The sequence below is a fragment of the Gopherus evgoodei genome, chromosome 1, assembly GCF_007399415.2.
Source record: "Gopherus evgoodei ecotype Sinaloan lineage chromosome 1, rGopEvg1_v1.p, whole genome shotgun sequence".
Lineage (NCBI taxonomy): Eukaryota > Metazoa > Chordata > Testudines > Testudinidae > Gopherus > Gopherus evgoodei.
In genome coordinates, this window is record NC_044322.1 from 288,469,903 (window position 1) to 288,496,774 (window position 26,872).

General features: G+C 37.1%; 1 protein-coding gene across 5 annotated transcripts in view; it reads right to left on the bottom strand.

Annotated features, from left to right (window-relative positions):
• The window catches only part of LRRIQ1 (leucine rich repeats and IQ motif containing 1), a 175,157-nt gene that overhangs the window by 71,837 nt on the left and 76,448 nt on the right, over nucleotides 1–26,872 (bottom strand). For all 5 annotated transcript variants that reach the window (XM_030548608.1, XM_030548612.1, XM_030548609.1 and 2 more), the window contains 7 exons: nucleotides 23,864–24,346; nucleotides 19,879–20,089; nucleotides 18,011–18,130; nucleotides 2,434–2,523; nucleotides 1,460–1,581; nucleotides 761–856; nucleotides 283–368 (listed from right to left, as the gene is read on the bottom strand). In XM_030548608.1, coding sequence (XP_030404468.1) covers nucleotides 283–368; nucleotides 761–856; nucleotides 1,460–1,581; nucleotides 2,434–2,523; nucleotides 18,011–18,130; nucleotides 19,879–20,089; nucleotides 23,864–24,346 — 1,208 coding nt within the window. The remainder of the gene's footprint in view (nucleotides 1–282; nucleotides 369–760; nucleotides 857–1,459; nucleotides 1,582–2,433; nucleotides 2,524–18,010; nucleotides 18,131–19,878; nucleotides 20,090–23,863; nucleotides 24,347–26,872) is intronic.

The following is a 26,872-nucleotide window of genomic DNA, read 5'->3' on the forward strand; positions in this document are numbered from 1 at the left end:
CAAATATTCCTTTCAATATTCACCAGAGTACTTTTTCAAATATTAATATATTGAACATATAAACAAAATAAACATCCTTTTGATGATTTAATATGTTCATTTCTGAAGCACATCCCTTCCTCCTTCCCTCCCTCATATTAAAGTGTGAAGTGATCTAAGAAAATACAAGCAAAATTTCTAGAACTGACATCTTCTTTCAAATGAAGAAGTAGAGACCTGCTGTTTCCAACATTTTATACATATTCTTATGTAACATATATTGTAATAGAACTGTTGACTTACCTAGATTTTTAGTACTAGATTTCTTGGATTTCATTTTATGGGCCCTCTTCAGCATTAGCTGTGCAGTGGCAATATCTTTAAAACCCCTAAAGGAAGGTGATATTTCACTATCAATATATACACATTTTCACACATCAACTGCACAGTTCTCTCTCTCTCTACACACACACACACACACACACACACACACACACACACACACACACAGAATACAGCAAGCGCAGAGGACATCTCATGTATGATACTTGACATATTGAACTACAGAGATGCTTGCAATGCTCATCTTAAACAGTTAAGAAATTGTAGTTAATTGACTTGGTATCTCATATGCTGGTTAAAAGTATAAAATAATATTTTTGACATTTAGAAATAAATACCTGCTTAACCAGGGTACCTATAAAAAGCCTCTACATCTATAGTTCCTGATAGTGTAGAATTCATGTTAAAAACACAAAAAGTAGGATAGACTTGAACATACCATTCTTCTGAAATTTTCTCTTCTTTTTCTGATTTGAAAGAAAATTTCTTTTTGGGTTGCAAGTCAGAGAGACGTGACATAGCTCTCTTCTCTAACCTGACAAAAGAGTAGCAGAGCAGTACTGAAACCTGGGTCAGTAGTAAAAGTATGGTGTGATGGCTTTGCAGCCTTTATTATTCTGCAAACTATTTATGCCTTCTGAAACTCAGAAATAAACACATCTATTTTAATACTCCTAGAAGGCTTTATCTTTGAGAGTAATAAAAGTTTGCCATCCATTTTGAATGTTTACATTTCAGTTACAATGAAGCATATTTCAGTCCTTTTCTGCAAAGGAATATAGCACTATGAGAAATACTTTAAATTCTTATCTGATAGATATCTATATGTTAAGGCCTACATTATAAGATTTTTTTTGTTAACATTTTATTATTTACATATTTATAGCCTTTTATTCTTATAACTTTGATATTTTAATTAAATGAACATTAAATTACTGCAAACCTAGTAGACTGTATTTGTTTTATTCCATTTTAATAAGTGAATTTACTTACAAATCGGTAATGATCTGAGTTACCAATCAAACAGTTGCAAAAAAGCAACTCAAAGAGGAGTACTAGCTACTCTTCCAGTGTTAATTCTGGTATCTGCCAGAGCAGGTACAGGTAGTAATAAAAAAAGCAAATCATTTTGGCTTACCTGGTACTAAACGGGGTGTTTTCTGATGACAATGAATGTGGTCTCTCATCACACTGCCAGGCTTCATGTGGAGGCCACGTTAAATTAAATGAATTATGATCTGAACTTAAAGGCCTAGCATACTTGTAAGTAAGGAAATTGGAAAAAAAAAAAAAAGTAGTCAGTGAACAGTATCGTAACATTGGCCGAGATCCTAGAAATGCTTACTCATGGGCTTGACTTTATGCACACAAGTAGCCTCGCTGATTTTAATGGGGCTACTCACATGTGTAGTTAAACACAAGTGTTTTTGCAGCGTCATACCCTTTGTTTGTATTTCAGAGGTATAGTCAAAACATGATAGGTCCATCACAGACCTTATCTTCAATTAAATTAATGCTCTATGGAATATTGCAAAAAGATGGTGAGTTTAATATATCATAAAAGCAAAAAAAGTTTAACTGACTGTATATTTATGAATATCCATTATTTTAATCCAGGTAAAAATATTTTAAAGAATACTTTGCATATAGCAGAAGAAAAATGGAAAAAACCTAAACCGAAAACAAAAACACCCCAGAAAGCTGAAACTTCAAAGTTTATCAAATAACTAACAGACATTACAGTTCAATGACCTTTAGCTGTTCTGAAAGTCCTCAGCTGTTGCTATATAATGCAGACTTTAGTATTTTAAAAGTACTATGTCAAGAGCAATTTTTAATCCATTGCCAAATGTGCAGATGAAGCATATCATCTTTTTTTTTTGAGCTACTGTGAAGTAAAGTGTTGAAAGAAATCCAAAATAAAGAAAAATTTAAGCAAATGAAAGAAAAGCTACATGAAAAATTACATCTGGGGATGAGGAGGAAGTCAGAGGCTTCTAAAAGTAATTGTGTTTTTCAAGTCAATAAATTGAAGTATTAATCACCCCAGTGTAGCATATCCTCAAGGAATGAACAAAGACTGAAGACTAAGAAGTTTCCATGACATGTTACCTTTGGCCAGTGCAGCTGGTTTGTGAGCAGCAGTGTTTTTGAAGGGAAGCGGGTGGAATCCAAAGCTAGCCATTCTCTCTCTAAGGCAGCCTGTATGAATGAGTAAAGTCAAATAATGCACTGATAAAAACAATTTAGTTTAGTTTTGATAATTTCTGCAAAGTCTCTTTTAAACTGTCTTGCATATTGATTCAAATATGTTCAGGCTGTATATCAGAATACATCTGCAATGCAATCACAGTCACAATTCCAAAGTGGTGCATTGGATTGATTTCTATTATTAATTACTATTTGTATTATCATAGCATCTAAGACTATGATCATGGACCAAGACCCCCATTGTACTAGGTGCTGTAGAAACAGAACAAAAAGACACAAATAAATCCACAATTAATAGTTATTTTCACCCAGATGTTTCTATCCTCTTCTCAAATTCTCTTTATTTTACTTCAACAACCTTGCTAAAATAAGCAAATAAGAGCACTAAAGCAGAAAACTACAGAGCTAAAGTAGTTTTCAAATACTAATATAAAGGGCACAGAGAAGCTTGTTAGCTTTTTTTGAACAAATAATATTTTAAATCCCTGTTTGCATGCCTGATTATGTCACCCTTACTCATGTTGAGTTGTACTTATCTGGTGAAGAGTTCCACTGAAATCAATGTGTCAGACTGTGCAAACATGCACTCAAGTAGCCCAATTGATTTACAGCCTACTGGAACAACTTGCAAGGGTCGCAGAATCAGATCCTGAAAAGAGTATCTTATTTTTTCCCAATTTAAAACTCAGAAAGTAACTTTTTTCTTACACTTCACTGACTTTTTCAACCATATTTTCTTTTAACACATTTAGACAAGTGATAGAAATGCAAAAAAACCCCAAAAAACAAACCAACCAACCAAACAAAAACCCTCTAATTTATGTGGCTAGAACATCTTTCTCCCATTTATGGAATATTATTAGATTGCATTCATTTCTGCCTCCAATAGAACTCCCAGCTTTGAATACTTTAAGACATGATTACAGTAATTCTTTATTGGCTAGCATGCTTAACAAGTCTTTGCATAACCTTACATTGGTGAACAATGGGTGCTGCTAGGTGCTTTCTGAAGAGGAGATGACAGGTTCATATTTCACCTATTTTGAACAGGTAACCTTGGATGATGGTCAAATATTATACTCATTTTAAAACAGCTCTGATGTATATGTACTATATGATGTTGAATCACCAGCCTTCCTCCATACTTACTCAAAAATTCTTGAAACAAGGTTTTTTAATGTGTATATGCAAGTTTTAAATTGTATGAACTCTTCCATGTTAGACTCCTTGTTTCTGTAATTTCCTTATGATTGATATGATAGTTAACCATATTTGATATTTAATTTTTTTTAAATCTAGATCAGATTATATTCCCTTTTCATTTATATCTGACGTATCATCATTCTTCTTTCTCTTTTATCATTTAATTTCAAGAACAAAGTTATGTAGGTTTTCCTTCAACCCCCTACACATCGGTTGCACGTTAAGGAAATAGCAGCGTGATAAATTCACATATTTGCCAAATAAATTTATCATGCACCTATGACTGTCTCATTTGCCCTCTGTCCACTGATCAATCTCTTTTGTAACTTATTCTAACACTCCTAACCAGTGAACAGCTTCAAACTGCTCCCATTTAAAAACAAAAAAATCAAAGTGCCACTACAAATGTGGATTCTGTCTTTGCCCTCCACACCTTAAAAGCCACCAATCTGAGATGCAAGATGGACAATGTTTAGACTCAGAAACAGTGACTAATTTAAGGTTTGATATGTTAATGACCCAGAAGAGCTAGAATTAGGAGTGTCCCAGATTTTCCACACAGACCTTGCTTCTAAGCTTTGGATATAAGACTTTAAAAGTATATACTTATTGTTGGCCAGTGTAGTTTATCTGCTGTGGGAAGAGGTTTTGAAGCTAAAAATCTCTTCATATCTTGACAAAAAGGACAATTGTAGATGGAGTCAAATTTGCGTATTTTTATTAAAAAAGACTATCAAACATCTCATTTGGAAATAGGTATTAGTTTACAAATGTGTACTCTTCATGCCCTCTTTAATCTGTACTTAGCGTCAATTAACTAGCAGAAAAACACTTATAATGGTTCAAATGAGCATCCCTTTATTCATCCCGAGTTCAGTCCTGCAATCATCATAAGCAGTCTCACTGACACTAGAAGCAGCTATATAAAGATGTAGACTTCTTATTCAAAAATCTCCTCCCTCTCCGTTAGCAATACAAAGTCAACACAGATAAGTGTGTACTGGAGTCTATTGTTTCTTCCGCATATTTGTGAAGAGACTGGGTCATAGGCAATCAGGCCTAGTGGTTAGAACAGGAGTCATGCCTAGTGGCTAGATTCCAATTTCCAGAGCCAAAGGTCGAGACAAGGCCAGAACCAGGATCGAAGGTCAAAACCAGAGTCAGAGTCCAAATGCCAGAGCCAAGGGCTGAGGCACTGTTGCAGTCAGGAATCAGAGTTGAGTGTTGGAACCGGATTACAAGAAGTCACATAAGGCAGGAGCAGGGCTGGTTCTGAGGGAGGAGCAAGGCAGGGACACGGCTGGATGCAGGGCAGGGCCTGGGCTGAAGCTGTGGAGGAGCAGAGCAGGAGCAGGGCTTGGTGAGACAAGCACAGGGAGTCAGAAAGTATGTGGGCATGTGCATTGAACAGTTAGCAAGCAACAGTTCCTGTTGATCTTCAGAACCAGCCTGCTGGCTGCCTCATCCAGTCATGCAGCATGGTCTGTCAGGCAGCCTAGATGGCTTGTTAGCTGCAGTGCCTTGCTCCTGATAATACTGAACTCTAATCAATCGCTCTTGGGTAATCACACTGAAGCTACTTGTGGTACACAGGCATATTTGAAAGGAGATTCTGCTAAACATTTATTAATGCAGAGTAAGATCCAAGCTTGACTCTCACATCTCTGGTAAAGTTTGTAGACCTCGCAGTTTAAGTTTCAACTCTAAACTGAGCTCATTTGCTACGGAAATCAGTCAACAAACATAAAAGCCTAGAAGGCTTTAAATTCTGAGGATTATGGGCCTATCGTCAGCCAGAGATTATGGGTCTATCGTCAGAATGGGTGGGTGAAGCTCTGTGGCCTGTGCTATGCAGGAGATCAGACTAGATGTCACTATGGTCCCTGCCTGGAGTATGGATTGGATCCCTTTGTTTTAGAGATGTATTATTTACTAATATTCTTTCTTTGGCTTTTAAATGTATGTTGAAGCCTTACTGTAATTTTTAAATGCAGTTTTTATCTTTACTGAATTTTATATCAATGCAGGGGCAGCTCCAGGCCCCAGCACGCCAAGCGCGTGCTTGGGGCTGCAAGCTGTGGGAGGTGTTGTGCTGGTCGCCGGGAGGGCAGCAGGCAGGAAGCCTTCAGCGGCATGCCTGCAGAGGGTCCGCTGATCCCGTGGCTTCGGTGGACCTCCCGCAGGCGTGCCTGCGGAGGGTCTGCTGGTCCCGCACGCACGCCTGCGGGAGATCCACCAGAGCTGCGGGACCGGCGACCGGCAGAGCGCCACCAGCGGCATGACGCCGTACTTGGGGAGGCGAAATGTCTAGAGACGCCCCTGTATCAATGTTACTATTTTAATAGTGTTTTCATTTGGTTCACTAATTGTACGTAAAATATAAAATGCCTAAAGCTGTCTGGTAAAAAGAGACAGCACAGTACAGAATGGTAAAGCATTATTCAAAGGTATAAAAGGTACAGTAACTAACAAAACATTACCAAGACGATTTATCATTAAGATCAGATTTGTTAATATGAAGCACATTTGGTACTACTAAGAATGTTCTGTGTATTCAAAATATACTAAAATGTCATTTACTTTGGCCAACAACAATAAACACATCACTGATTTTCAAAATGTATATTATTCTATTATGTTTATCCCTAGAGATTTCTACAGTACCAAGCTCAAGAGACTCCTGTTCATAGTCCCCCCATAAATATAGTACTGAAGTTTATACACAAATAGATTTTTTGAGAACTTAGACTAAAAGTTAGATCCTAGTGCTACTAAGGATATACTCTGATGGAAAAAATGCAAGCTGGGATAGACTAAAGATGTATAAAAAGTAGAAAGTATGATTATACGGACTAAAGAAAAAATTACCAATTCCCATTTTTACTAGACGAGCATATGTACGTGGAAGAGCCTCTGCTGAATTTTAAGTATATTTCTGAAACCAAATTAAGGGTTTGATTTTACAACCACTAATATATACAAGTAACTTTATGCATGTTTGGAAATCCTATTCAATGGACCTAACTCACATGTGTAAAGTCAGTCATTCACGTACAATTCGCTGCAGCATTATACCCTGGGAATTTTACATCTATTTGTTTCAAAATAAACAATGCAATTTACAAAGCTTCACTTAATGGAACTGATGATTTGGAAAAGAAATGTGATTTTTCATGAAGCTAGAGATAATACATAAATTGGCTGCCAAGTTAGGAACATCTAGCACATTTTTAAATCCAAAAAGAAATTCTTTATGTTAATCTCCTTTCAGTCTCACCTTTTAAACGCTAGTGTGTTGGTACTTTTTTCAAGAAAGAATACACATATATTGAGTAATATTCAGTTAAGGTTTGCACCAGTTTACCTTCTGATTTACCAGGAGTGAGCACAGAAATGTCCAGATTATACTTTCATACTCATGGAATTCTTTATTAAATACAGTATTTTTTCTCCTCATCGCTTCATATTGCAAGAACTATTAAAATGTAAATATCTATTATAGTAATAAAGAATTCTTATGCTGTAAGTACATTTTGGTATATCCATTAGATAAAGAACTTCATTCTTTCAGCTTCTATGAATGTAATCCTGTGATTTTACTCCCCCAGTATTCTGGTATCTCATAAATGAATTCCAAATGAACAGTGAATTCTTCCACTCCATACTTTACTATATAACTTTTTCATATATAGCTATTCTTTCCTACCTTTAATCTATTCATTCTAAAATAATCCCAATAGCTCTTTCTAGAGCATTATATATCTTGCTTTTCATAGAATCACAGATTATTAGGGTTGGAAGGGACCTCAGGAGATCATCTAGTCCAACCCCTGCTCAAAGCAGGACCAATCCCTAAATGGCCCCTTCAAGGACTGAATTAAGTACTCCTCATTTTGGACTTGATATTTCAAAGTGCAGAGCACCCCCCATTTGAACGTTAGTCAATGGGAGCCTTGGGAGCTCAGCACTTTGCAGATGACATTCAGAACATAAAAGAGTGGAATTCTGCTGAGTACAATTTAAATAAACTTAATAAAATAAAATAATAATAATAGCAATGATGAGGTCGTCAGTGACTTCTTAAGAAGGAAAAGGCAGTGGGTGGAGAAGATGGGTGTTTTAATTAATCTTTTATAAAAAATACAACAGCATTACAAAAAAGTAAATTACTTCCGGTGGATCCAATCCAATGTCCATTGAATGTACACTGGATCAGGCCTACAGGGAGGTGGAGGTTGTACCCCAATCATGCAAACATACATTACAGTAACTTTACTTTTGTGAGCAGCCCCACTGAAATCAATGGATAGGTCTCATGTGAGTAAAGTTATGCACATGAATAGTTTTGGACAGGACTGGATCACAGTCTTTTCCAGGAGCAAAGTGGAGCAGGAGAGTTAATAAAAACACACAACCAAAAAACAAGACAGGGAGAGATTGGGTTGACAGGAAGGAGAAGAGAGAGGCAAGAGTCTCAAAATATTTAAATAAATCAGCATTTCAAACAATCAACTACAGAAAGATTCTTCAACTTAATGTAGTAACTTAAACTCCTGCCTACAAACACACAATAGCTTTATGGCTTCTAAATGGATTTAGCCCATGATTTAGTTATTATAAGAGCTTGACAATTCTTCTTGTTTACAAGCACTAACTATATCCTAAGCTATATTATTATTAATCTCAGAATATATTTATTACTGAATTTCTAGGAAGTAGAGTCAATTCATTATTATACTGAAGTAGTCACTTAAATAGCTACATATTATATGGGAAGAAAAAGAACCTACAAGAGAGCTGTTCAAAATGCTGAATGTTATTTTAAAATTAGAAAATCCTTTTGATCTCTTCAGTCACCCTCTTCCCCCTCAATTAACCCCTTCTCTGACTACAGTACAGCATGGGTTTGTCCAGAATAACTGTCATATTTGTGTTTATGCTGTGCTTCAAAACCAAAATTTGGGAGTGACTGGCTGGAATTCTCCAAATATAAACAAAGGAATCAAAAGAGTTATTCGGACAGTTATTTTGAATTCAGGTGCCCTATTGGTCTGTGGGAGTGATGGCAGCATGAGAAGAATGAAAGGAAAGAGGGCACTAAGTAAAATCTTGGTTTAAAAAACAGCCTCTCTTTACAGTTTCCCAGGACTATCAGCTAAAGCCACTGCTTGTTTTAACTCAAGGCTGTTCTATACTCAGCTCTGGTTTATACCTCTGATTTTGTCTTATCAGTTTCCCTGCCTTCTGCTCTGCCAATGAGGTCATTCATCTCCAGTTCCCAATCCTGTCACCATGCCTTTTTCACATCATCTGTAGGTAAGGAATGTCCTCTTCATCCTGATTTTACCACACCACCATCCTCTCTGCATCCATTTTTTTTAACATTGATTTTTCCACGTGGACCACAAAGAGTGAACAAATAGAAAAATGACTCAAAATGAATCATTATGCTTATCTTTCCCCATGTCTGAAGTATTTTCAGTTTTGTATTTAAACTAAATTCTTCATGGTAGGGGATGTCTTCACTTTGTTCTTGTACAGCACCAAGCTCACTTTTGGTCTTTAACAGAAATGAGTAACAGTCTAGCTCAGTGTTGAAATAAAAACACTTTAATCCACAATGCAAGTAGAATACATTCTCAGAACTGTCACTCTCCAAGATGCTGAGGATGATGAACTTTGTTTCCATGTGACATGCTAGAGACTAAAACTTCTTCACCCCATGTTGGCTATTTAGTGGGCTATATTGTTGCTTTCTCTCTTCTTTGGGTCAGGAATAAGGAATCACATAATGGTGGCCAACTTTGTGGATGATGAAAGTAGAAAAGAGCATACCAGAGAAAAAAATACTGTATTGCCTTTCACTTGGCTGAAAGCTGCAAATTTCTATCCTGATTTCTGGCTAACATCTCTCTCTGTGGTGTATCCCATTCAATCCCCCAGAACAAACCTTTTCACCACTTAATCTAGCTTTTCTTTTCTGCAAGAATCTTAGTATCTCTGATACAAAGTTCTTCTCTGTAAACTTAAGTACTTGCAAAAGTTGCAAGAAAACATGCAATTCTAATTCAAAAGTTTCCTGGTACAAGAACCCTAAACTATTCTTTCCTGGTTGTTTATATATTGCCGATTGACTGAATGAAAACTGCCTTTGAAATTAGAGATCTGAATTTCTTTAGTGCATTTAAAGTTCTCTTTCAACCCCAGAATTTTGATCAATCAGATTACTCTACAGGCTAGTTTTCCAGAGCAAGAAAGCAACAGGAGTTCTCTTGTATAGCTTAACTTGGAATCAGGAAGCCAAACTTATTTAGACATTCAGGGCCACACTCTTGGCTAGTACAAATTCAACTGAATCCAATGGAGCTACACCAATTTACATCTACTGAAGGTGTGTGATCAGGTGGATTTGCTACAATTTCCATTAAAAGGGGGAAGATTTTTAGTTGCTTTTTAAAATAAAGGTAAGAAGTTACTGGCAGTACATAAGTACTAATCTTAAACAAAAAGATCAGATAAAAGTTTGAAGTTGAGGGAGTATGAATTATGTGTTACAGAAAGTGTACATATTGGGCCTGATACTTCTCAGCATTACATTGATTTTACACCTCAGTGCAAATACCTTTGTGGTCAGTTGAGTTACACAAGCATACAAAACAGTGTAACTAGGTGGATCAGGCCCTATTGTTTTTATAAAAGCTATCTTCCTGATATGTTTTTAATCAATTTGTCCCACAAGTTCCATCTTTCCTCAAACAGTTCAGTTGATGAATCACATACATGGATAGAATCTTAGAATTGCAGCCAATAAGAATAATGTAGACTTTTTCTGTTGGTTTTACTTTTCCTGATACTTCATCTATTCTATTTGGTAGATGTAAGCAGGTTAGCCCCCCAGAAGAGCATTTTAACCTTTGACCAATCCTTCTTCCTTAGCTCTGCGGTTATTTGAGGTGGAGGAGTTAAGAAAGGGAAAACGATCATGTGTGCTTAAAGAAAGTTTCCTATAAGTTCCAAAGTTGCTTTTAAAAAAATGTCCCTTAGACAGAATCAGAATGGAGAGAGGTTAATACTGTTTACTTGATAGCAAAATGGGTATATATTTTTGTTTGTAGTGGGAGAGTTGCAGTATGATGATTATCTCTGCCATTGAATGTAGAATGCCTGAGCAGTAAGAGGAAGCAGCATAGCTTGATACCAACAGTTCAGCTGCTTCTGGTGAATCTGCAAAGGAGATCTCTGTAGTGCAGACTAGTGAAGATGGCAGGGAAAAAAATCAGCTTTTGGATCCTAGGCTGAATTTTGCAATGCTGGCAGTTAGAAAAATGTCCATTTGTAAACATAGCACATTTCATAGGTAAATCACTATTAAAATGGCATTTTGGAGTGCTGTGTTTGTCTCAGCCCTGGTCTACACTGGGCAGCGGGGAGAAGGGAGGGAAAGGAATCAATCTAAGTTACATAACTTCAGCCATGTGAATAATGTAGCTGAAGTCGATGTACTTAGACCGACTGCTGCCACTCCCCCGTTGACTCTGCCTGCACCTCTCGCGGCGCTGGAGTACAGGAGTCGATGGAAGAGCACTCGGGGGTCGATTTATTGCATCTAGACTAGGCGCGATAAATTGATCCCTGCCTGCCGATCCGGCGGGTAATGTAGACATACCCTCAGTCATTTTACAAAGTAGAACCACACAGCAAACCACTCTGAAAACAAAGAGAGGAAAATACGGATTATCAGGATATGTAAATTCAATAAAAATTGTGCAAAACTTTATGTGCATTCTAAATACAAAAATAAGGATTACAGAAAAAGACTATTACATAGCTCTATCTACAAAAATAGGAACCTTTAGAAACCTGCTTTACCTGGATTCAGAAAGAACTCTGAACTACTACTAACTAAGATTATTTTAAAACACTATTCTAATTGCTAAAAGCAAACAACAGATCCAGCCAAGAAAAGTAGAGAGAGGTGTTGTATGGATTCCAAAGAAATATCACAACAGTGAATTGTTCTCATGGGAGCTCAAGAGATTTTAAAGACATAAGAAAATAGAGTAATTATTACAGACCATTCCCTTAAGAGACAGTTAATTTACAAGAGAAGTACAGCTACAGTGGCATAATCCTCTGTATCTTTCTCTTGTAAGTGGATACAATGGAAAATGGCAACATTTTGCTGAGAGCAACTTAAGGCAGGACCATATTTGTGAATGCTTGCACCAAGCATCATTTGCCAAAATGCTTAGAGTAACCTTAGACAATCATTCTAACAATAGATTTCACTCTTATTCCTATTGCCTGTGGTTTTTTAAAAAATAAATATGATTAGGACTGTGTAGAATTAGCTGACTATTCAGTATATGAAGGAGGATGCAAGTAAATGAATAAAATAAAACAATCTCACAGAAAGTTGGAATTTTTGCAAATGAAAACAGTCCATACTTAATTCCAAAGAGTCAAGTCTTATGATGTTACAGAAGTCATTCATGACATACACATAACCTTTCTGCAAAATGTGCTTTGTGCCCTAAGCTTGATAGTGCTCAAAGGAAGTTATGGGTCAGAAGCCAATTCCTACATTTTGTTTTGAATAAAAGACTACAAATTACAGATGAGTGAACCTCATAAGCTTCAGAGGTTAGACTTGGTTCACATAAGCACCAGAATTGCTTAGATGCTTACCCAATCCATTTGAAGTTCCCAATTCCACCCTCTCAGCAACCTTAAGAATCCCCAGACTCTTGGCACCTTCAGCCCTCCTTGAAGACTCCAAGATCCCTACATAATCTTCCTTCCAAAGGCTCCCAGATCCTGCTTTCTTTCTACCTTTGATTCCACCACACTCTACAAGATCCCAACCAGATCACTGTCCCTACATGTTCCAGATGATGTGCCCATACAACCAAATCTCCCATGCTTCCTAACTTTGTAAATAAAGCTATGGAACTCAAACTACAACAGCTTTGCTACACTATGACAAGATCACAAGCTTCTGCATCTAAATAATATTGCACTTGGAGCTTTCTCTATTAAAGTTAACTCAGAGTATACTGACCTCCAGATTTCCAATATGGGATATCACCACTAGAGAATATGCTACAATTGCTGGGGGCTGCAGCTTTAATAGGAGAAGAGAAGACGGAGAGAAAAGTTAATAGTGGAACGGGATAAATGTTGAGGTATTGCCCAAGGCAGAGATTTTCAAAACTGGGGAGCTGCTGCAAGCTCTGCACTTTTGAAAGACAGAGTACTTTTAAAGTGTCTAAATATGGACTTCAGAACATAGTTTTAGGCTCCTGGTTTTTTTTTAAATCACAACATAAGGTGCTTACGGTGAACATAATTTGCTTAATTATTAAGAAGATATATCTTCATAAGACCCACTGCTTGAGAAAATTTGGGCCAAGAAGCACAAAAGGTGGCTAGCCACCTGCCTTGACCTGAGTCCCCACATTCTGTGCCTCCTGGCTCCAACTCTTCTTTAGAACGAGTCCTATACAGCTCTAAAAACAGTTGTTCCCCGAGTGTCTTGTCAGTCTAGGACTTGGATCCACTATTCTTCTGAGATCTGTACTCAATCTGCCACTGTTTAGAGAGGTTTTGAGAACCTCCAAGTGCTGGGCCCTCCAAAATGTGTGTCTGTCGGACAGTCACCCCTGCAGATCAGTAATTGTCACTGTTTGTGAGTCAAAATTGATTTGGGGGGTGGGTAGGGTACAAAATAAACAATTAATGTAAGAATCCACAGAAAGCCATATCAACAGCATTTTTGGCCCCTCATACCAAGGTGTAATCATGCCTAAAATTGACGGACTTGATTGATACAGGGTCAGGGAAATCTGCCTGTTTATAAGCAAAGATAATACAGTATTTGAGTAGCCTCCATAAAGAGATTTGTGATATATTTTCCCCCTTTTAAGAATAACAGGAATAAATTATTAGAACCAGACAAAATTTACAGACTCTTTACATTCAAAGAATGCACATGGTTTCAAGATGCACATATTCCGCCAGTTTTGTTCCTAACATCATTTGTTTTTTGTTCCTTCCTTCCCTAGCTTCCTCTTCCTTAGGAGCTCAGAAACTGATAAGAGGAGGGGAAAGGCTTAAAGAAATAAGGCATACACTTCAGGCTACCAGGAGAAAGAGGAAAAACAGTGAGGAGAAAGTAGGTGGTTGAGCAACTTATAGCAGCTGCGACTGACAAGCATCTTTGCCTCCTTACTTCCAAGTAGTTTGAAACATGAAGGATAGATCCTAAGTAGGCTTAGGAAAGAAAGTTTGCATGACAAATCCACAATTTAAGAGCTGTGTAACATTGTTCTATTTAGTAAGAAGATAATAGTAAATGTTTTTCAGGAGAGGATTGTTTCCTTTAGTAATGTTCTCAAATATTTCTTTCGTCACTTTTCTTAAGATCGGAAGAAGTTAATACTTCTGAAGTTTAAGCTGATGCTGACTATATCTATTAATTCTGGAGGACAGCTCTCAAAGACAAGAGCTTCAACTGGAAGCAAGTATTTGTTATTTTCTAGAGTTTATTTTGAATAATTTGGCCTTTCTTTTCTATTATTGCTACATTAAATATTGATCTTTTAAAAACAAAAGAATTAATGATGAATAAAATTTCTCCTCACATTTAGCTTGTGGGTTAGAAGATATCCTGTATTCTAAACTAAAAGGATTTCATGAGCCAAGCTACAAACAATGAGATACATACGGCTCTTTGCATGGAGAGAGAAAGAAAGTAAATTACACTTCACTTTCCTCCTTTGTCCCTCTAAAAGTATTGATATTAAAGCCAATTACAGTACTGGCTGTATTGATGACCTCTTCTCACAGAGTATGGAAGTGGATGTTGATACAATTAGCACATTCTTGGCACACAGATCTCCAAGTACTTTAGTAAGAGTGTAACCCAAAGTTCTTGACTCTTTAGAAGCAACTATATAGAAAGCCCCTAGGCTATGGGCTGGAAAAGATTAACTAGGCCTCACATTACCTCATCTTGTATATAACGATATCATACATGTCATGATAAATTTATATAAGGGAGCAGATTATGATAAATCTATATGAGGGTTAAATGGGAGCTCTGGGTAATTAATGGCAGACAACTGGATGGAGACGTTTAATGTAGTATCTCTTGGCATTTCAGTTGTACAGAGGCTAAAAGCATGACAGCAAAGATGTATAAAACCCTCAATCATTCCAGACACAGAATTTCTTGTCCTTGATATACAGGAACACCTAGAAGAGTAGTTAATATGGACAGGAACTTGCAGAAGAAATAGAGAGACACCCATATTAGTAAGCCAGAATGCAATCACTGGAACAGCCAGGCAGGGAGAAAATACTCCTGGCATTTGAAAACAGATGTTACAGAAGTCTTCTTCCCCAGCAGTCAATGTACCAAATATTATGTGACCATGTTAAATAACTGATGTAACAGATCTCTGGATATTTATACATTCTAGATGACCCTTTAAAGGCAAAATATACCATCACTGAAATATTAATTCTAATTGGACACAAAAATATGTGAATTTAGGGTTAGACTCAGGTCCAGTCCCCGCCTCCATGAGTTCAGTGACTTCTCTGGCAACAGAGCTAGTGTAGGTCCATTGCAGAAGGATGAGCTGAATGCAGGGAATTGGCACCTCACGCTCACTGCAGCTGTGCAAGGACTCCTGATGCAATTGTACTGAGAAACAGGCAAAGTGGAAAGATCTATCACTGCATGAATCCTCATCTGCCTTTTCACTTTGTAACATGCCATAGAAACTGCTTTGCTTCCTAGCCCGGAGTAATCGCTCTATGACCCTGGGAGGTGTAGAAAGATTCCTCCCTTTTATACATCTGTTCTGTGCCTGGCCTAGCCATTCAGACCAGGTGCTTGACTTCATATTTGCACCTAGACGAACAACTTTTAAGAATGACATGATAATGACATGATAGCACTCGGATATGGAATACAGGCTATGAACACCACTGTTATTTATTTTAGAAAAATGTTATAATACTTGGGATAAATAGAGATTCCAGGCCAGATCTCCAGGTGGCATAAAAGGCCATAGCTCCACTGACTTTAATACACTGATTTATACTAAATAAGAATCTGGTACACTGCGTATAAAATGCAATACAGCATATGTGCCTTTCCCTTCTTTGATACATGCGAACAGATATTTTCCTCCCTGTGTTAGAAAAGAAGAAGTTCTGCAACTTTCCAGTATTGAGTATTATTTGAGAGAAAGATGGAAGCAAACAACAGATTTGCTCTTTCTGCTGGAAACATTTTAAAATCCTAAACTTTAAAAAGTAACATTTAAGCCTACTCTCCTGGTTTAAACCCCCATTTTATGCCAGCAAAATTATTTCTTGGTACTTGTGCCTCTGTCTGATTTGTACTCTCAAAAGGGTGGCTGCCCTTTTGAAAATGTACCCCTGAAAAGTTTACAGCTACTCAAAGACTGGAGGAAAACTAATTTTGATTGTTAAAAATTTTTCGAAGTCATAAGTAACACATTGTATGTGTATATAATAAACATCATTCCTGTTTTGTTTAATCCAGTGCAACTCTAACTGGGGTCCTCAAAAGGTGGCTGATCCTCAGGTCACCAGATACTGGTATAGTCCTGTTTTGGTACACTGCAAAGGCAAAAATACTTGATGTTCAGAAATATTTTATGAGCCCTAGGAACATGTGATCTCTGGCCAAGTAGGGGTTAACTACATTAGAAGTAGGTCATCTCAACCTCCTTTTTGAAGTTATGGTGGGATTTTAACACAGGACTATTGCAAGCATCCGTGCTCACTCGTATCCAAATGTCCATGACAAGCCATATAAGGTTCCATGGCGCCAGCCACAATGAGTTCCTTTCTTGTATTTGAAATCATGACAAGGAAAGGGGAGTGAGTGAATGAGGATGTGCAGAGAACTCAGAGAGCTCCAATTACAGGTGAGTAACTTTCTTCATCCAGAATTGCTCCTACAGATACTCAGTTTCGGAGAGACCATCCAGTTTCCAGAAGTGGTGGGTTGTACTGTGTAGTATTTAATTCACACTGGATTAATTCTCCCCTGAAATGTCCCTGTGACTGGCTCTGAGCAACAATAAAATCCTTGCTGGAGTCTACTCTGCCAACTGTTTCCAAAAACAGAGCCTCAATTGTGCAAGTATTTGCAAAGAGGAGCTTCTGTTGTTTTGCAGGAAAGTGAAGATGATGCTGTGTAAGGCTCCTTTCCCATGCTTACTGAAAAGATATGGCTGTTGGCAGTTGTTTGATTCCCTTGATGCAGTAGAACACTGCCTAAATATTTTATATATCAATTTATCAGTTTTGAATTTTACTTTATTGCTCTGTAATTCCTTTGGTGATCTTTGTCATCTCTTAAAAATGAATATTTTTGCTCAAGTTCAGCCCTCTAAAACTTCACTTATCCTCCCTGAACTGCCACTATTATTGACAATGATTCTAATAGTTCCAGTAGTACTGCAGCTGGATGTTCTGAATCACAGCTACTTTGGCCTGTTCCTTCCCAATTTCACTATCTCTTTCTTCATTAACTACTCTTGTATTAAGAACCCTGATCCTCCTAGTCATTTTCCAAAAGACAGAGGTGAGATAGCTACTAAACAATTCAGCATTCTCCACCTCCGGTTGTTGATGGCGGTGGTTTGTTTATTCATTTTGTTATCTCTCAATGCTAATTAGCAGATATATTTTCCTTTAATTTCAAATATGTTTTTCTTTTAGAAGTTTGCATCCATCAGTGTCATAGCTCTCAATCTGTCAAATGACCCTACTGATCACTATGTTGGTGACATCACACCTACTGGGGACACTGAAGTTCCTGGAAACCACTTGTGAAGGTCAAGGCCAATCCTTATTTTCTCCAAAAATTATGGTTTTGTAATATTTTTGAAACTACATTGTATCTTATACCCAATAGGGTATAAAATATTATTAAAAGGGTTACAGTACTGCACACTCTTGGACAATAACAGCCACTTGCAAGATCCATTTATTTGCCTTCAGGCTCTAGAAATAGATGAGGTTCCACGGTGGGTGCGTTATTAATAGAATAGTAGCACTGAAATATCAATGTGATCAGGAAGCCAATAATCCATAAAAGTACATTTAAATGAATTATATACACCATATGTAACTCTCTCGGGTTATCTAGGACATCCAACATACAGTTCTAATGTAGGTAGGTTTGCTGCTGTTTTAGGTGAACTTTTATGTTAACAACTGTGCTTACTTCATCAAATGTAAAATTATCCACATTTACTTCTTCATAGTCATCCTCCACTTCATCACTTTTAATAGCTGCAAGAGCACTGGCTAGTTTCTTCCGCAAGAGGAAACCCTTCCAAAATGCCTAAACAAAAATTTAAAGCATGTTATACAAGGCCATAGATCAAACCCAAATCCAGATTCTCTATGTTATCCCATTAGGAAGATAAAACATCTTAGACCTTGGTTTAATAGCTCAATGATCTGTTTTTTGAACTTTATGTGACATTTAAAACTACAAGACAAATTAAATGCCAGCATATGTCAAAAGCTCAAAATACTCAAGAGGTTTTCCTCAAGTATGCAGAATGGAATCTTGAAACTCCCTCAACTACAAACCTAGGTCAACTAATTAATTATTTGACAATTCCTACAGGGCCTATTCTAAGCTGAGGGGGAAGAAGATATAAGAAGAAGTTGAGTGTTCACTTTCAAATTACTGAGAACAAAAATAAAAACACACTTATACCAATTTCTAGCGGTTACAAGTGGCAATTCTTGTTGTCAACTCATGTAATTAACCTAAACCAGTCAACCACATCTTCACAGTCACCGTCTACTCTACTTTTTTTAAGAAAGAGGTTTTTTATTATCATCATCATCTAGGTAAAAAAGAACACACAGCAAAAGAATGAGCACTTAAATACCAGAAAATGATGCAAGACATTAGCAACATGTGCAAAGACATACTGGATACTTTAGGATAAAAGGCACATTATACACGGGAAAATTATTTTATAATTGTAGTTTTATGGATCATGGTTTTAAAGGGAAATTCCTGTTTTATAGCAGACAGTGTTAGAACTTGGATAGCAATTTTCCTTGCTCACTAAGAGTGTCCTACACTGTATAAATTAGAGGATATTGCCATTTCCTCCTCTTTCGCAAAAATTATGTGAAAATAATAGCCCTGTATCTGCTTTGCCTTATCATTTGCAGTGTGCTGCCACAAACTAATGATTTATCATAAACATAATGAAATGCTGAGACTGAAGATCTGGTTTCCTACTGGTTACTCTGTTGGCCTGTAACTACTAGGAACATACAATTAAAGTTAAATCAGGCATACCATAGCACTTCTGACTGGCTGGGTTAAAAACTTGTATATTGGGTTATATCCTCAACTCTTCCAGAGCACAGGTGGCAGGAAATGGCATCCTCCTGGGTAAGTGACCTGTGCTTGGAGAGCCCATTTCTAGAATTCAAAGAGAAGGAAAAACCAGCATTTCCCCATAATGCTGGTCCTTTCTTGACACCCATTCTACATTCCCAGAAGACAAGTTCCATTGAACAGATGCCACAATGTGATGAAATCCATGAGGAAAGCAGTAAAATTTTCTAAAGTAGTTTAGGATACTTAGTAGATTAAATTCTATTGACATTTAAATAAGATTTAGACTTCAAAGTGCCTAAGATATTTTTGAAAATGAGACAAGATCCTAAATCACTTAGGTACCTTTGATGTTTTCACCCAACAAATACAATATGGAATGACTTTCAAGACAGGTTTACTAAGGCCAAAAATTCTGGCAGTGTCCCTTTAATTTAAAAAGGACTAGAAAGATTTTGAAACGAAGAATATACAGGGTACATGGCATTATTTACCTGAGCCACCACAGTAAAATTAAAATCAAGCTAATATTTTGTAAAAGGCAAAACTTCTCAAGCTTATGTATGATTTTATTAAACAGAAAAAGGGTTTTCTGCTAGAATCATCTGTTTGGTTCAAGAAAAAACCAGAACGAACATTACTTATAAATACAGCTAATTAATCAGATCATTCCTTACTAAGTATAATTGTAACAAATGAAGAGAACACTGTAGCAAACCAACCTGAATAAGGGCAGCAGCTTTATGCTTCTGTTCTATAGCATCTGTGAGTTCACTGCTTTCTTTTTTGCAGCAGACAGCGTTTCTCCTAGCAAGGTACTTCCGCCAAGCACACTGGATCTCTGATGCTGCCATATGTAGTCTAGCACAGAAATTAATATCTCTGCGAATTATGTAGCCTCGCCAATATGACTGGATTAGTGTAGCTGCCAAGCTATCAACACCAAAAAAATAAAGAAGTTAGATATGCATACATGTGTTCATCCACACACAATGATTGAGAGATTCTTGGAAAATGCATTTCCAGCTTCCACCTATTTTTAAACAACAAGACTATTCAAGAGAGTAATACACTAGGGATGCTTTTAAATCTACACAATGATTTAAAACAGCTATGCATGGGGTGCCATGTAGTTACCCTTATGCAATCATAATATAGTTTATAATTTCATACTGCAATCCTAGTAGTTAAAGTATTGTTCAAGTTCCATTTTGCTAACTGTTTTAAAAGTACAGTTATTAATTGAAATGCTGTAAAACAATCCTGATTATATTATCATCAGAATATTCAGATCTGTCAAATGGTTGGCACTTTCTAAAGGTTTGGGGAATTCAAGAAACCAAGGCACGTTCTCCCTACAGTGATCTGCAGATAACATTTTTATAGAGAAGTTAATGTCTGATGGCCGTTCTAAGTTGTTAAGAAAAAAACCCTCGCATCTGTTATATCAATGAACCAATGAAAGGGCAGAAGAATTGAGAAACACCCCAAAATTCTATATTTTTTTTGTTTTCTCTTCTTACTGAGGTGTAGCTGCTTAAAATGTGAAGCAGCTGACAGTGAAGCAGATACTCCGAAACAAGTCAGAGCCTCCCACAGGAATATTTTGACGTCAACAAGTTAATTCAGAGATAAGTAAATATTACATAGAAAATATGTGGCTTTTTAAAAAACCTTAACTTTAAGAAAATACTGAAGAATTTTTTAAAATAATTGATATCACCAGAAAAAGTATATTTTAAAACCTTGCTTAAGTACTGATGAGCAAATACAATCAGGGGTGAGGAAACTAGGAATGCTGGGGGTGCAGTAGCACCCCTGATTTTAAGTAGTTTAGTTTACAATTTTGCCCAATAGCTTTCAGCACCTCCATTAAAAAAAACATTGCAACACCACTGGGTGCAACTCACAGTTAAGAGCATGGCTTTCCAACAGCAGAATTCCTGGAATGTTTATATTAGAAAATTAATAAAAATACTTTAAATGCAACGTATAGAAAAGGATTTAGATGTTCAAAAACACAGAGGTTTCATAACGGGCTACTATGCTCCCGCTCATTTCCATTGGAGTTCATTCTGTATTCTGCAGTCCTTCTCAATAAATACATTCATAATAAATAAATCAATTCCCAAGTATGACCAAAACCAAAAAAACAGAAAACCCCCAAAACACAGGGAATGCTGTCTGCATATTGTACTTCTAAGGAAACTGAAGGAACATACCTTTCAGTGTTGCCCCTCACAATATACCCCAGGCTTCTATGTACAGTGTATTTTTGAAACTGGACACCTTGTCCTATCTGACCTCTTATGTACATGGGACTGAATCTTCACCTCTGTTCTGCCTGTGAAGCCTGAATCAGTACAAAGCAGCTAGAAATCTGCCTTAAATGGCAACAGAGCATTGCATTTCACACAGGAGAATCCTTAGGTGGCACAAATCAAGTGTAGTTGGCTCTATGCTCCCCAACCCCTTTTGTATTGGATGGAAAGAGGCATGTTGGGAATGCCAAGAACAGGACAGATAGTTGGCTCTTCAGTCAGCACAGCTGCATGTGATTGGCCCTGGGTCAGGAAAATGGAGAAGTAGCTTTAACAGCACCTTTCCCTCCCACTTTTTCAACTGTAAACTCAGCACAGATTAGGACTGAGCCCTAATGAAAGTTACAGAAAAAAAAATCTTACTAACAGTGGTCAAAAACCTCTGCACTATTGTTTCTTATTGTTTTATACAATTAGGCAGAGGGTTCATGTATTTAGTACCAAGAAAGGAAAAGTTAGATAGAAGTCACATTTTTAAATTTTCTCCTTACCTTCACGCAGTTTTCAATGAGAATACATTTTTAAAATATTGTAAAAGCAGCAAAGAATCCTGTGGCACCTTATAGACTAACAGACGTTTTGGAGCATGAGCTTTTGTGGGTGAATACCCACTTCTTCAGATTTTCTCCTTACCTTCACGCAGTTTTCAATGAGAATACATTTTTAAAATATTGTAAAAGCAGCAAAGAATCCTGTGGCACCTTATAGACTAACAGACGTTTTGGAGCATGAGCTTTCGTGGGTGAATACCCACTTCTTCAGATGCATGTGGTGGAAATATCCAGGGGCAGGTATATATATGCTAGCATCCCGGGCACATCACACGATCCATTGTCTACAGCCAAGCACTGAGGTACAACCGCATCTGCTCTAACCCCTCAGACAGAGACCAACACCTACAAAATCTCCACCAAGCATTCTCAAAACTACAATACCCGCACGAGGAAATAAGGAAACAGATCAACAGAGCCAGACGTGTACCCAGAAGCCTCCTACTGCAAGACAAACCCAAGAAAGAAACCAACAGGACTCCACTGGCCATCACATACAGCCCCCAGCTAAAACCCCTCCAACGCATCATCAAGGATCTACAACCCATCCTGGACAATGATCCCACACTTTCACAGGCCTTGGGTGGCAGGCCAGTCCTTGCCCACAGACAACCTGCCAACCTGAAACACATTCTCACCAGTAACTGCACACCGCACCATAATAACTCTAGCTCAGAAACCAATCCATGCAACAAACCTCGATGCCAACTCTGCCCACATATCTACACCAGCGACACCATCACAGGACCTAATCAGATCAGCCACACCATCACTGGTTCATTCACCTGCACATCCACCAATGTAATATACGCCATCATATGGCAGCAATGCCCCTCTGCTATGTACATCGGCCAAACTGGACAGTCTCTACGGAAAAGGATAAATGGACACAAATCAGACATTAGGAATGGCAATATACAAAAACCTGTAGGAGAGCACTTCAACCTCCCTGGCCACACTATAGCAGACCTTAAGGTGGCCATCCTGCAGCAAAAAAACTTCAGGACCAGACTTCAAAGAGAAACTGCTGAGCTTAAGTTCATCTGCAAATTTGACACCATCAGCTCAGGACTGAACAAAGACTGCGAATGGCTTGCCAACTACAGAACCAGTTTCTCCTCTCTTGGTTTTCACACCTCAACTGCTAGAACAGGGCCTCATCCTCCCTGATTGAACTGACCTCGTTATCTCTAGCTTGCTTGCTAGCATATGTTTACCTGCCCCTGGATATTTCCACCACATGCATCTGAAGAAGTGGGTATTCACCCACGAAAGCTCATGCTCCAAAACGTCTGTTAGTCTATAAGGTGCCACAGGATTCTTTGCTGCTTTTACAGATCCAGACTAACATGGCTACCCCTCTGATACTTTTAAAATATTGTTAAAATGCTACCAACAAAATACCACAGAACTGTCAGTCATAAGGGATATGAATTTTAACCATGATTAGGAGACAATAAGAGTTAAAACTTATTAAAAAGTACATAGGAGGTGAACAGAAAAGACAAAGGGTTTGTCTACATGTCAAGTTACTGCACAGCAAGCCAGTGTGTTATATATAGGACATTGCGTTTTGAAGTAAAAGAATGCTAAGCCACACTCCAGGACTTTCACTGTGCTGTAGCAGTGTCCACACAGGATGCTACTGCATGGCAAGCTAGTGCGCCGCAGATTCACAGCACAGTAACTTGCTGTGCAGTCAAACCCTTAATGGAACATAATAGTTGTAAGTTTGCATCCCATTGGAAACTATTTTGAAAACTAACTTTTCACATTACAATTATGCAGAAATGGAACTGCGTTTTAAGAGCAAATATTTGACATTTATATCTTACTTTTCCACACTGTACTCAACATGCTGGAGATTCTCTCCCTCATTACTCGCAATAATTGTCTCTCTGAATGTATTTCTTGTAGTTGGGGTTGATATTTTACTGTTATCTTTGCTCTCCCCTTTGTGACTGATGTAACATTCAATGCTTTTCTTCTTTATTTTGTGCTCTTGATTACTTTTTTTTTGAGGCACAGGTATGGAGGAGTTAATGCACATAGGCTGAATGTGGCCTGTAGTAATCCATCTTTCAGAAGGATTCAGCAAGCCCTGCTTATTTTCCTTTGCACCAGCGATAAAGAGGTTATTTTGCTGTAGGCTGTCGGTGGCTGTTTGCTTCAAATGATCTTGCTGTGCTTCTGGTTCGTCTCTGTCAGCAATGTTTAGGTCTCCATATTCATGTGCATATCGGTGTTCATTACTAAGTTTCATCAGCTCCTTAAAATACCAGCACTGACTCTGTGCAGCATCCAAGGAAGAAGCATTTCTGAAGAAAGATAAAAAAGCAATTACATTTATTTTAGACAGCTGGAATTATATTTTTAAAACAACCATGCATTTATTTTCTAATGTATATAAACCACATATTGGATGAGTTTAGCACACACGTAACATTGTGAACACTGAGTACTAAATGACTCCTGCTTTAACTGCCAATTTATAATATTCTTATATTGTTTCTTTCTCTCTCTTTATTTTTTCAGTATCTTGAATACACTAACACATAGTAGTTTGCTTATTTTATTGTACCAGTAGCTTGATTAGAATATAATTTTTTCTTGGTATTCAGACTTTGGGTTTGAAATACAGACAGGAGTATCTATTTCACTGCAAATTTTAGTGTGGTTAGGAGCATATAGTCCAGCAAATTCTGGAGGATTTGAGTCTATTTTAATCTATACACCAATAACCTTATGAATCTACTGTAAAACAGGACCTAAGCAAGACAAAGTAAAGATGGTACTAAATATTTCTGAATCTAGAGTAGAACATAACAAAACACAGACTCCAACCAACAAGTCTCAATGTCTACTGAGGGTCTAAAAGAGAATAAAGTCTAAAAAGACTATTAACAAAATGGAGAAATGCTACAATTTCATTATCTGGGGATCGTACATATCCAACCAATGAGGCTGCTCCAAAGAAACAGCATGATGATTAGAGATGGATCACTCAGCCATGGTCTTTATATGAAAGTGTGGAAAAACTGGCATCTCAAAGTGCATGAAAGTTTGACTGGTGAACTTTAGTTACTTATGGATATGAATCCTGGAAAACTAATGCTGCAGACAAAAAGAAAATTGAAGGCTTTGAGATGTGGTACTGGTGAAGACTCTTGTGCATCTCCTGGTCAGAAAAGCACTTACATTTGAAATATTACCAGAGAGAAGCGGATTTGGCTCTTGGAAATCAAGAGGTGAAAACTTATATATTGTGATCAAACCAGACAAAGACATGAAAATACCTTTGAACAAATTATCATGAAAGCAATAGTGATGGATCATTATAGTAAAGGACAACCAGTGAGAAGATGGATAGAAGATTTGCAGCAGATCACTAGGAGTTCAGATGCTGTGTGTGTGAAGTTAGCAATGGATTGAAAAGGCTTCCGAAAATTCTGCTATGATGTCACCAGATGTCAGCCAGAAACAAATGGACTTTACTACTACTACTACTACTATTGACAAGCCATCAAAGACTTTGCCTAACATGCTAGATGTCAGTTCTGCAAAAACACATGTAGGCATTAGTAATGCTCTGGCAAAAATGTCTTATTCTTATCTGGATCTTTACCCTACAAGTAGATATTTAAAAGCACCCTTTCACCAATGTTGGCAATATAGCCATTAATAAAGCACCATGCTGTCTGATAGTGTAGAATGACTTACTTTCCCAAACATAAATGATATCAGATTTCAGTATTCAGTGTATGTCACTTTAATAAAGAATTATTACACAATTCTGTGTTTAAAAGAAATATGAGTTCTGACAAACAGTATGTGCAGACTGTACACTCAGATATTACATTAGATTCTATTTGTAATTGTGTAGTAAAATAATTCTGCATAGAGGAAACACATAGAAGTATCATTATTATTCAACTAAAAAATACAGAAGTCCCTTATAGATACATAAAAGAGTTTACTGTTTATATTTCTTCTTTCACATTCCCATAACAGAGCTTTCCTGTCATTTTCACTATTTTAAATAGGTACTATTTATAAGGTTTTCAACTTCCATCAGTATCTATTACTGAAACTGAAGTGTTGCATTTCTTAATATAGCTATTTATTAGTAAGTGCCAAAAGATTACGTGGCAGGCATTATTAGAATACAGAAATTTAATTTTTTAAAAACATAATTTCTTAAGCATGGTAAAAACAAGGCATTTGAAAGCAGAAACTGCACAGACAATTTATTTGAGCAGCAGTGGTATATGAAACATGGATTAGAGAACCAACCAGTGATTACTTTTGGCAGATTACATAGCTGAGGTCGTACCTACAGGGGCTCATAATTTAGTGAGATGTGAAACAGACAAGAAGCTTGCTCTTTTTTCAGTCTGTTCTTATTCAACGTTACATTAAGTCAGTCGACTTGGAAAAAGTATCGCAGTATGTAAGTATAATAGCTGTGCTGTTTAGGCTTATGTAGGTATGTTTTGTTTAGGAGTTTTTATGTGTGTTTTTTTAAGTGCACTTTTCAATGGTTTTTAAATCACCCATAAAATGTGCTTTGGGCCAAAAAAAATATAACATAAAGGATTGTAACCCAAGTGAATACTTCTTAAAACCAAATTTCGTAAGAGTTGTTTCATCCATTTCCAATTTACAAGTTTAAATTTAAAAATTACTAAGGGTCACATTTTTAAAGGACCTTCAGATATCATTGGCAATAAAAGATAGTTAAACTAAAGATTAATTGTGAAATAAAAACTAGACATGAGAATTATCTACTTGTAATCGTTCTTCTCAAATATATCCAAAATTTAGGCTGCATAGTGCTATATTAT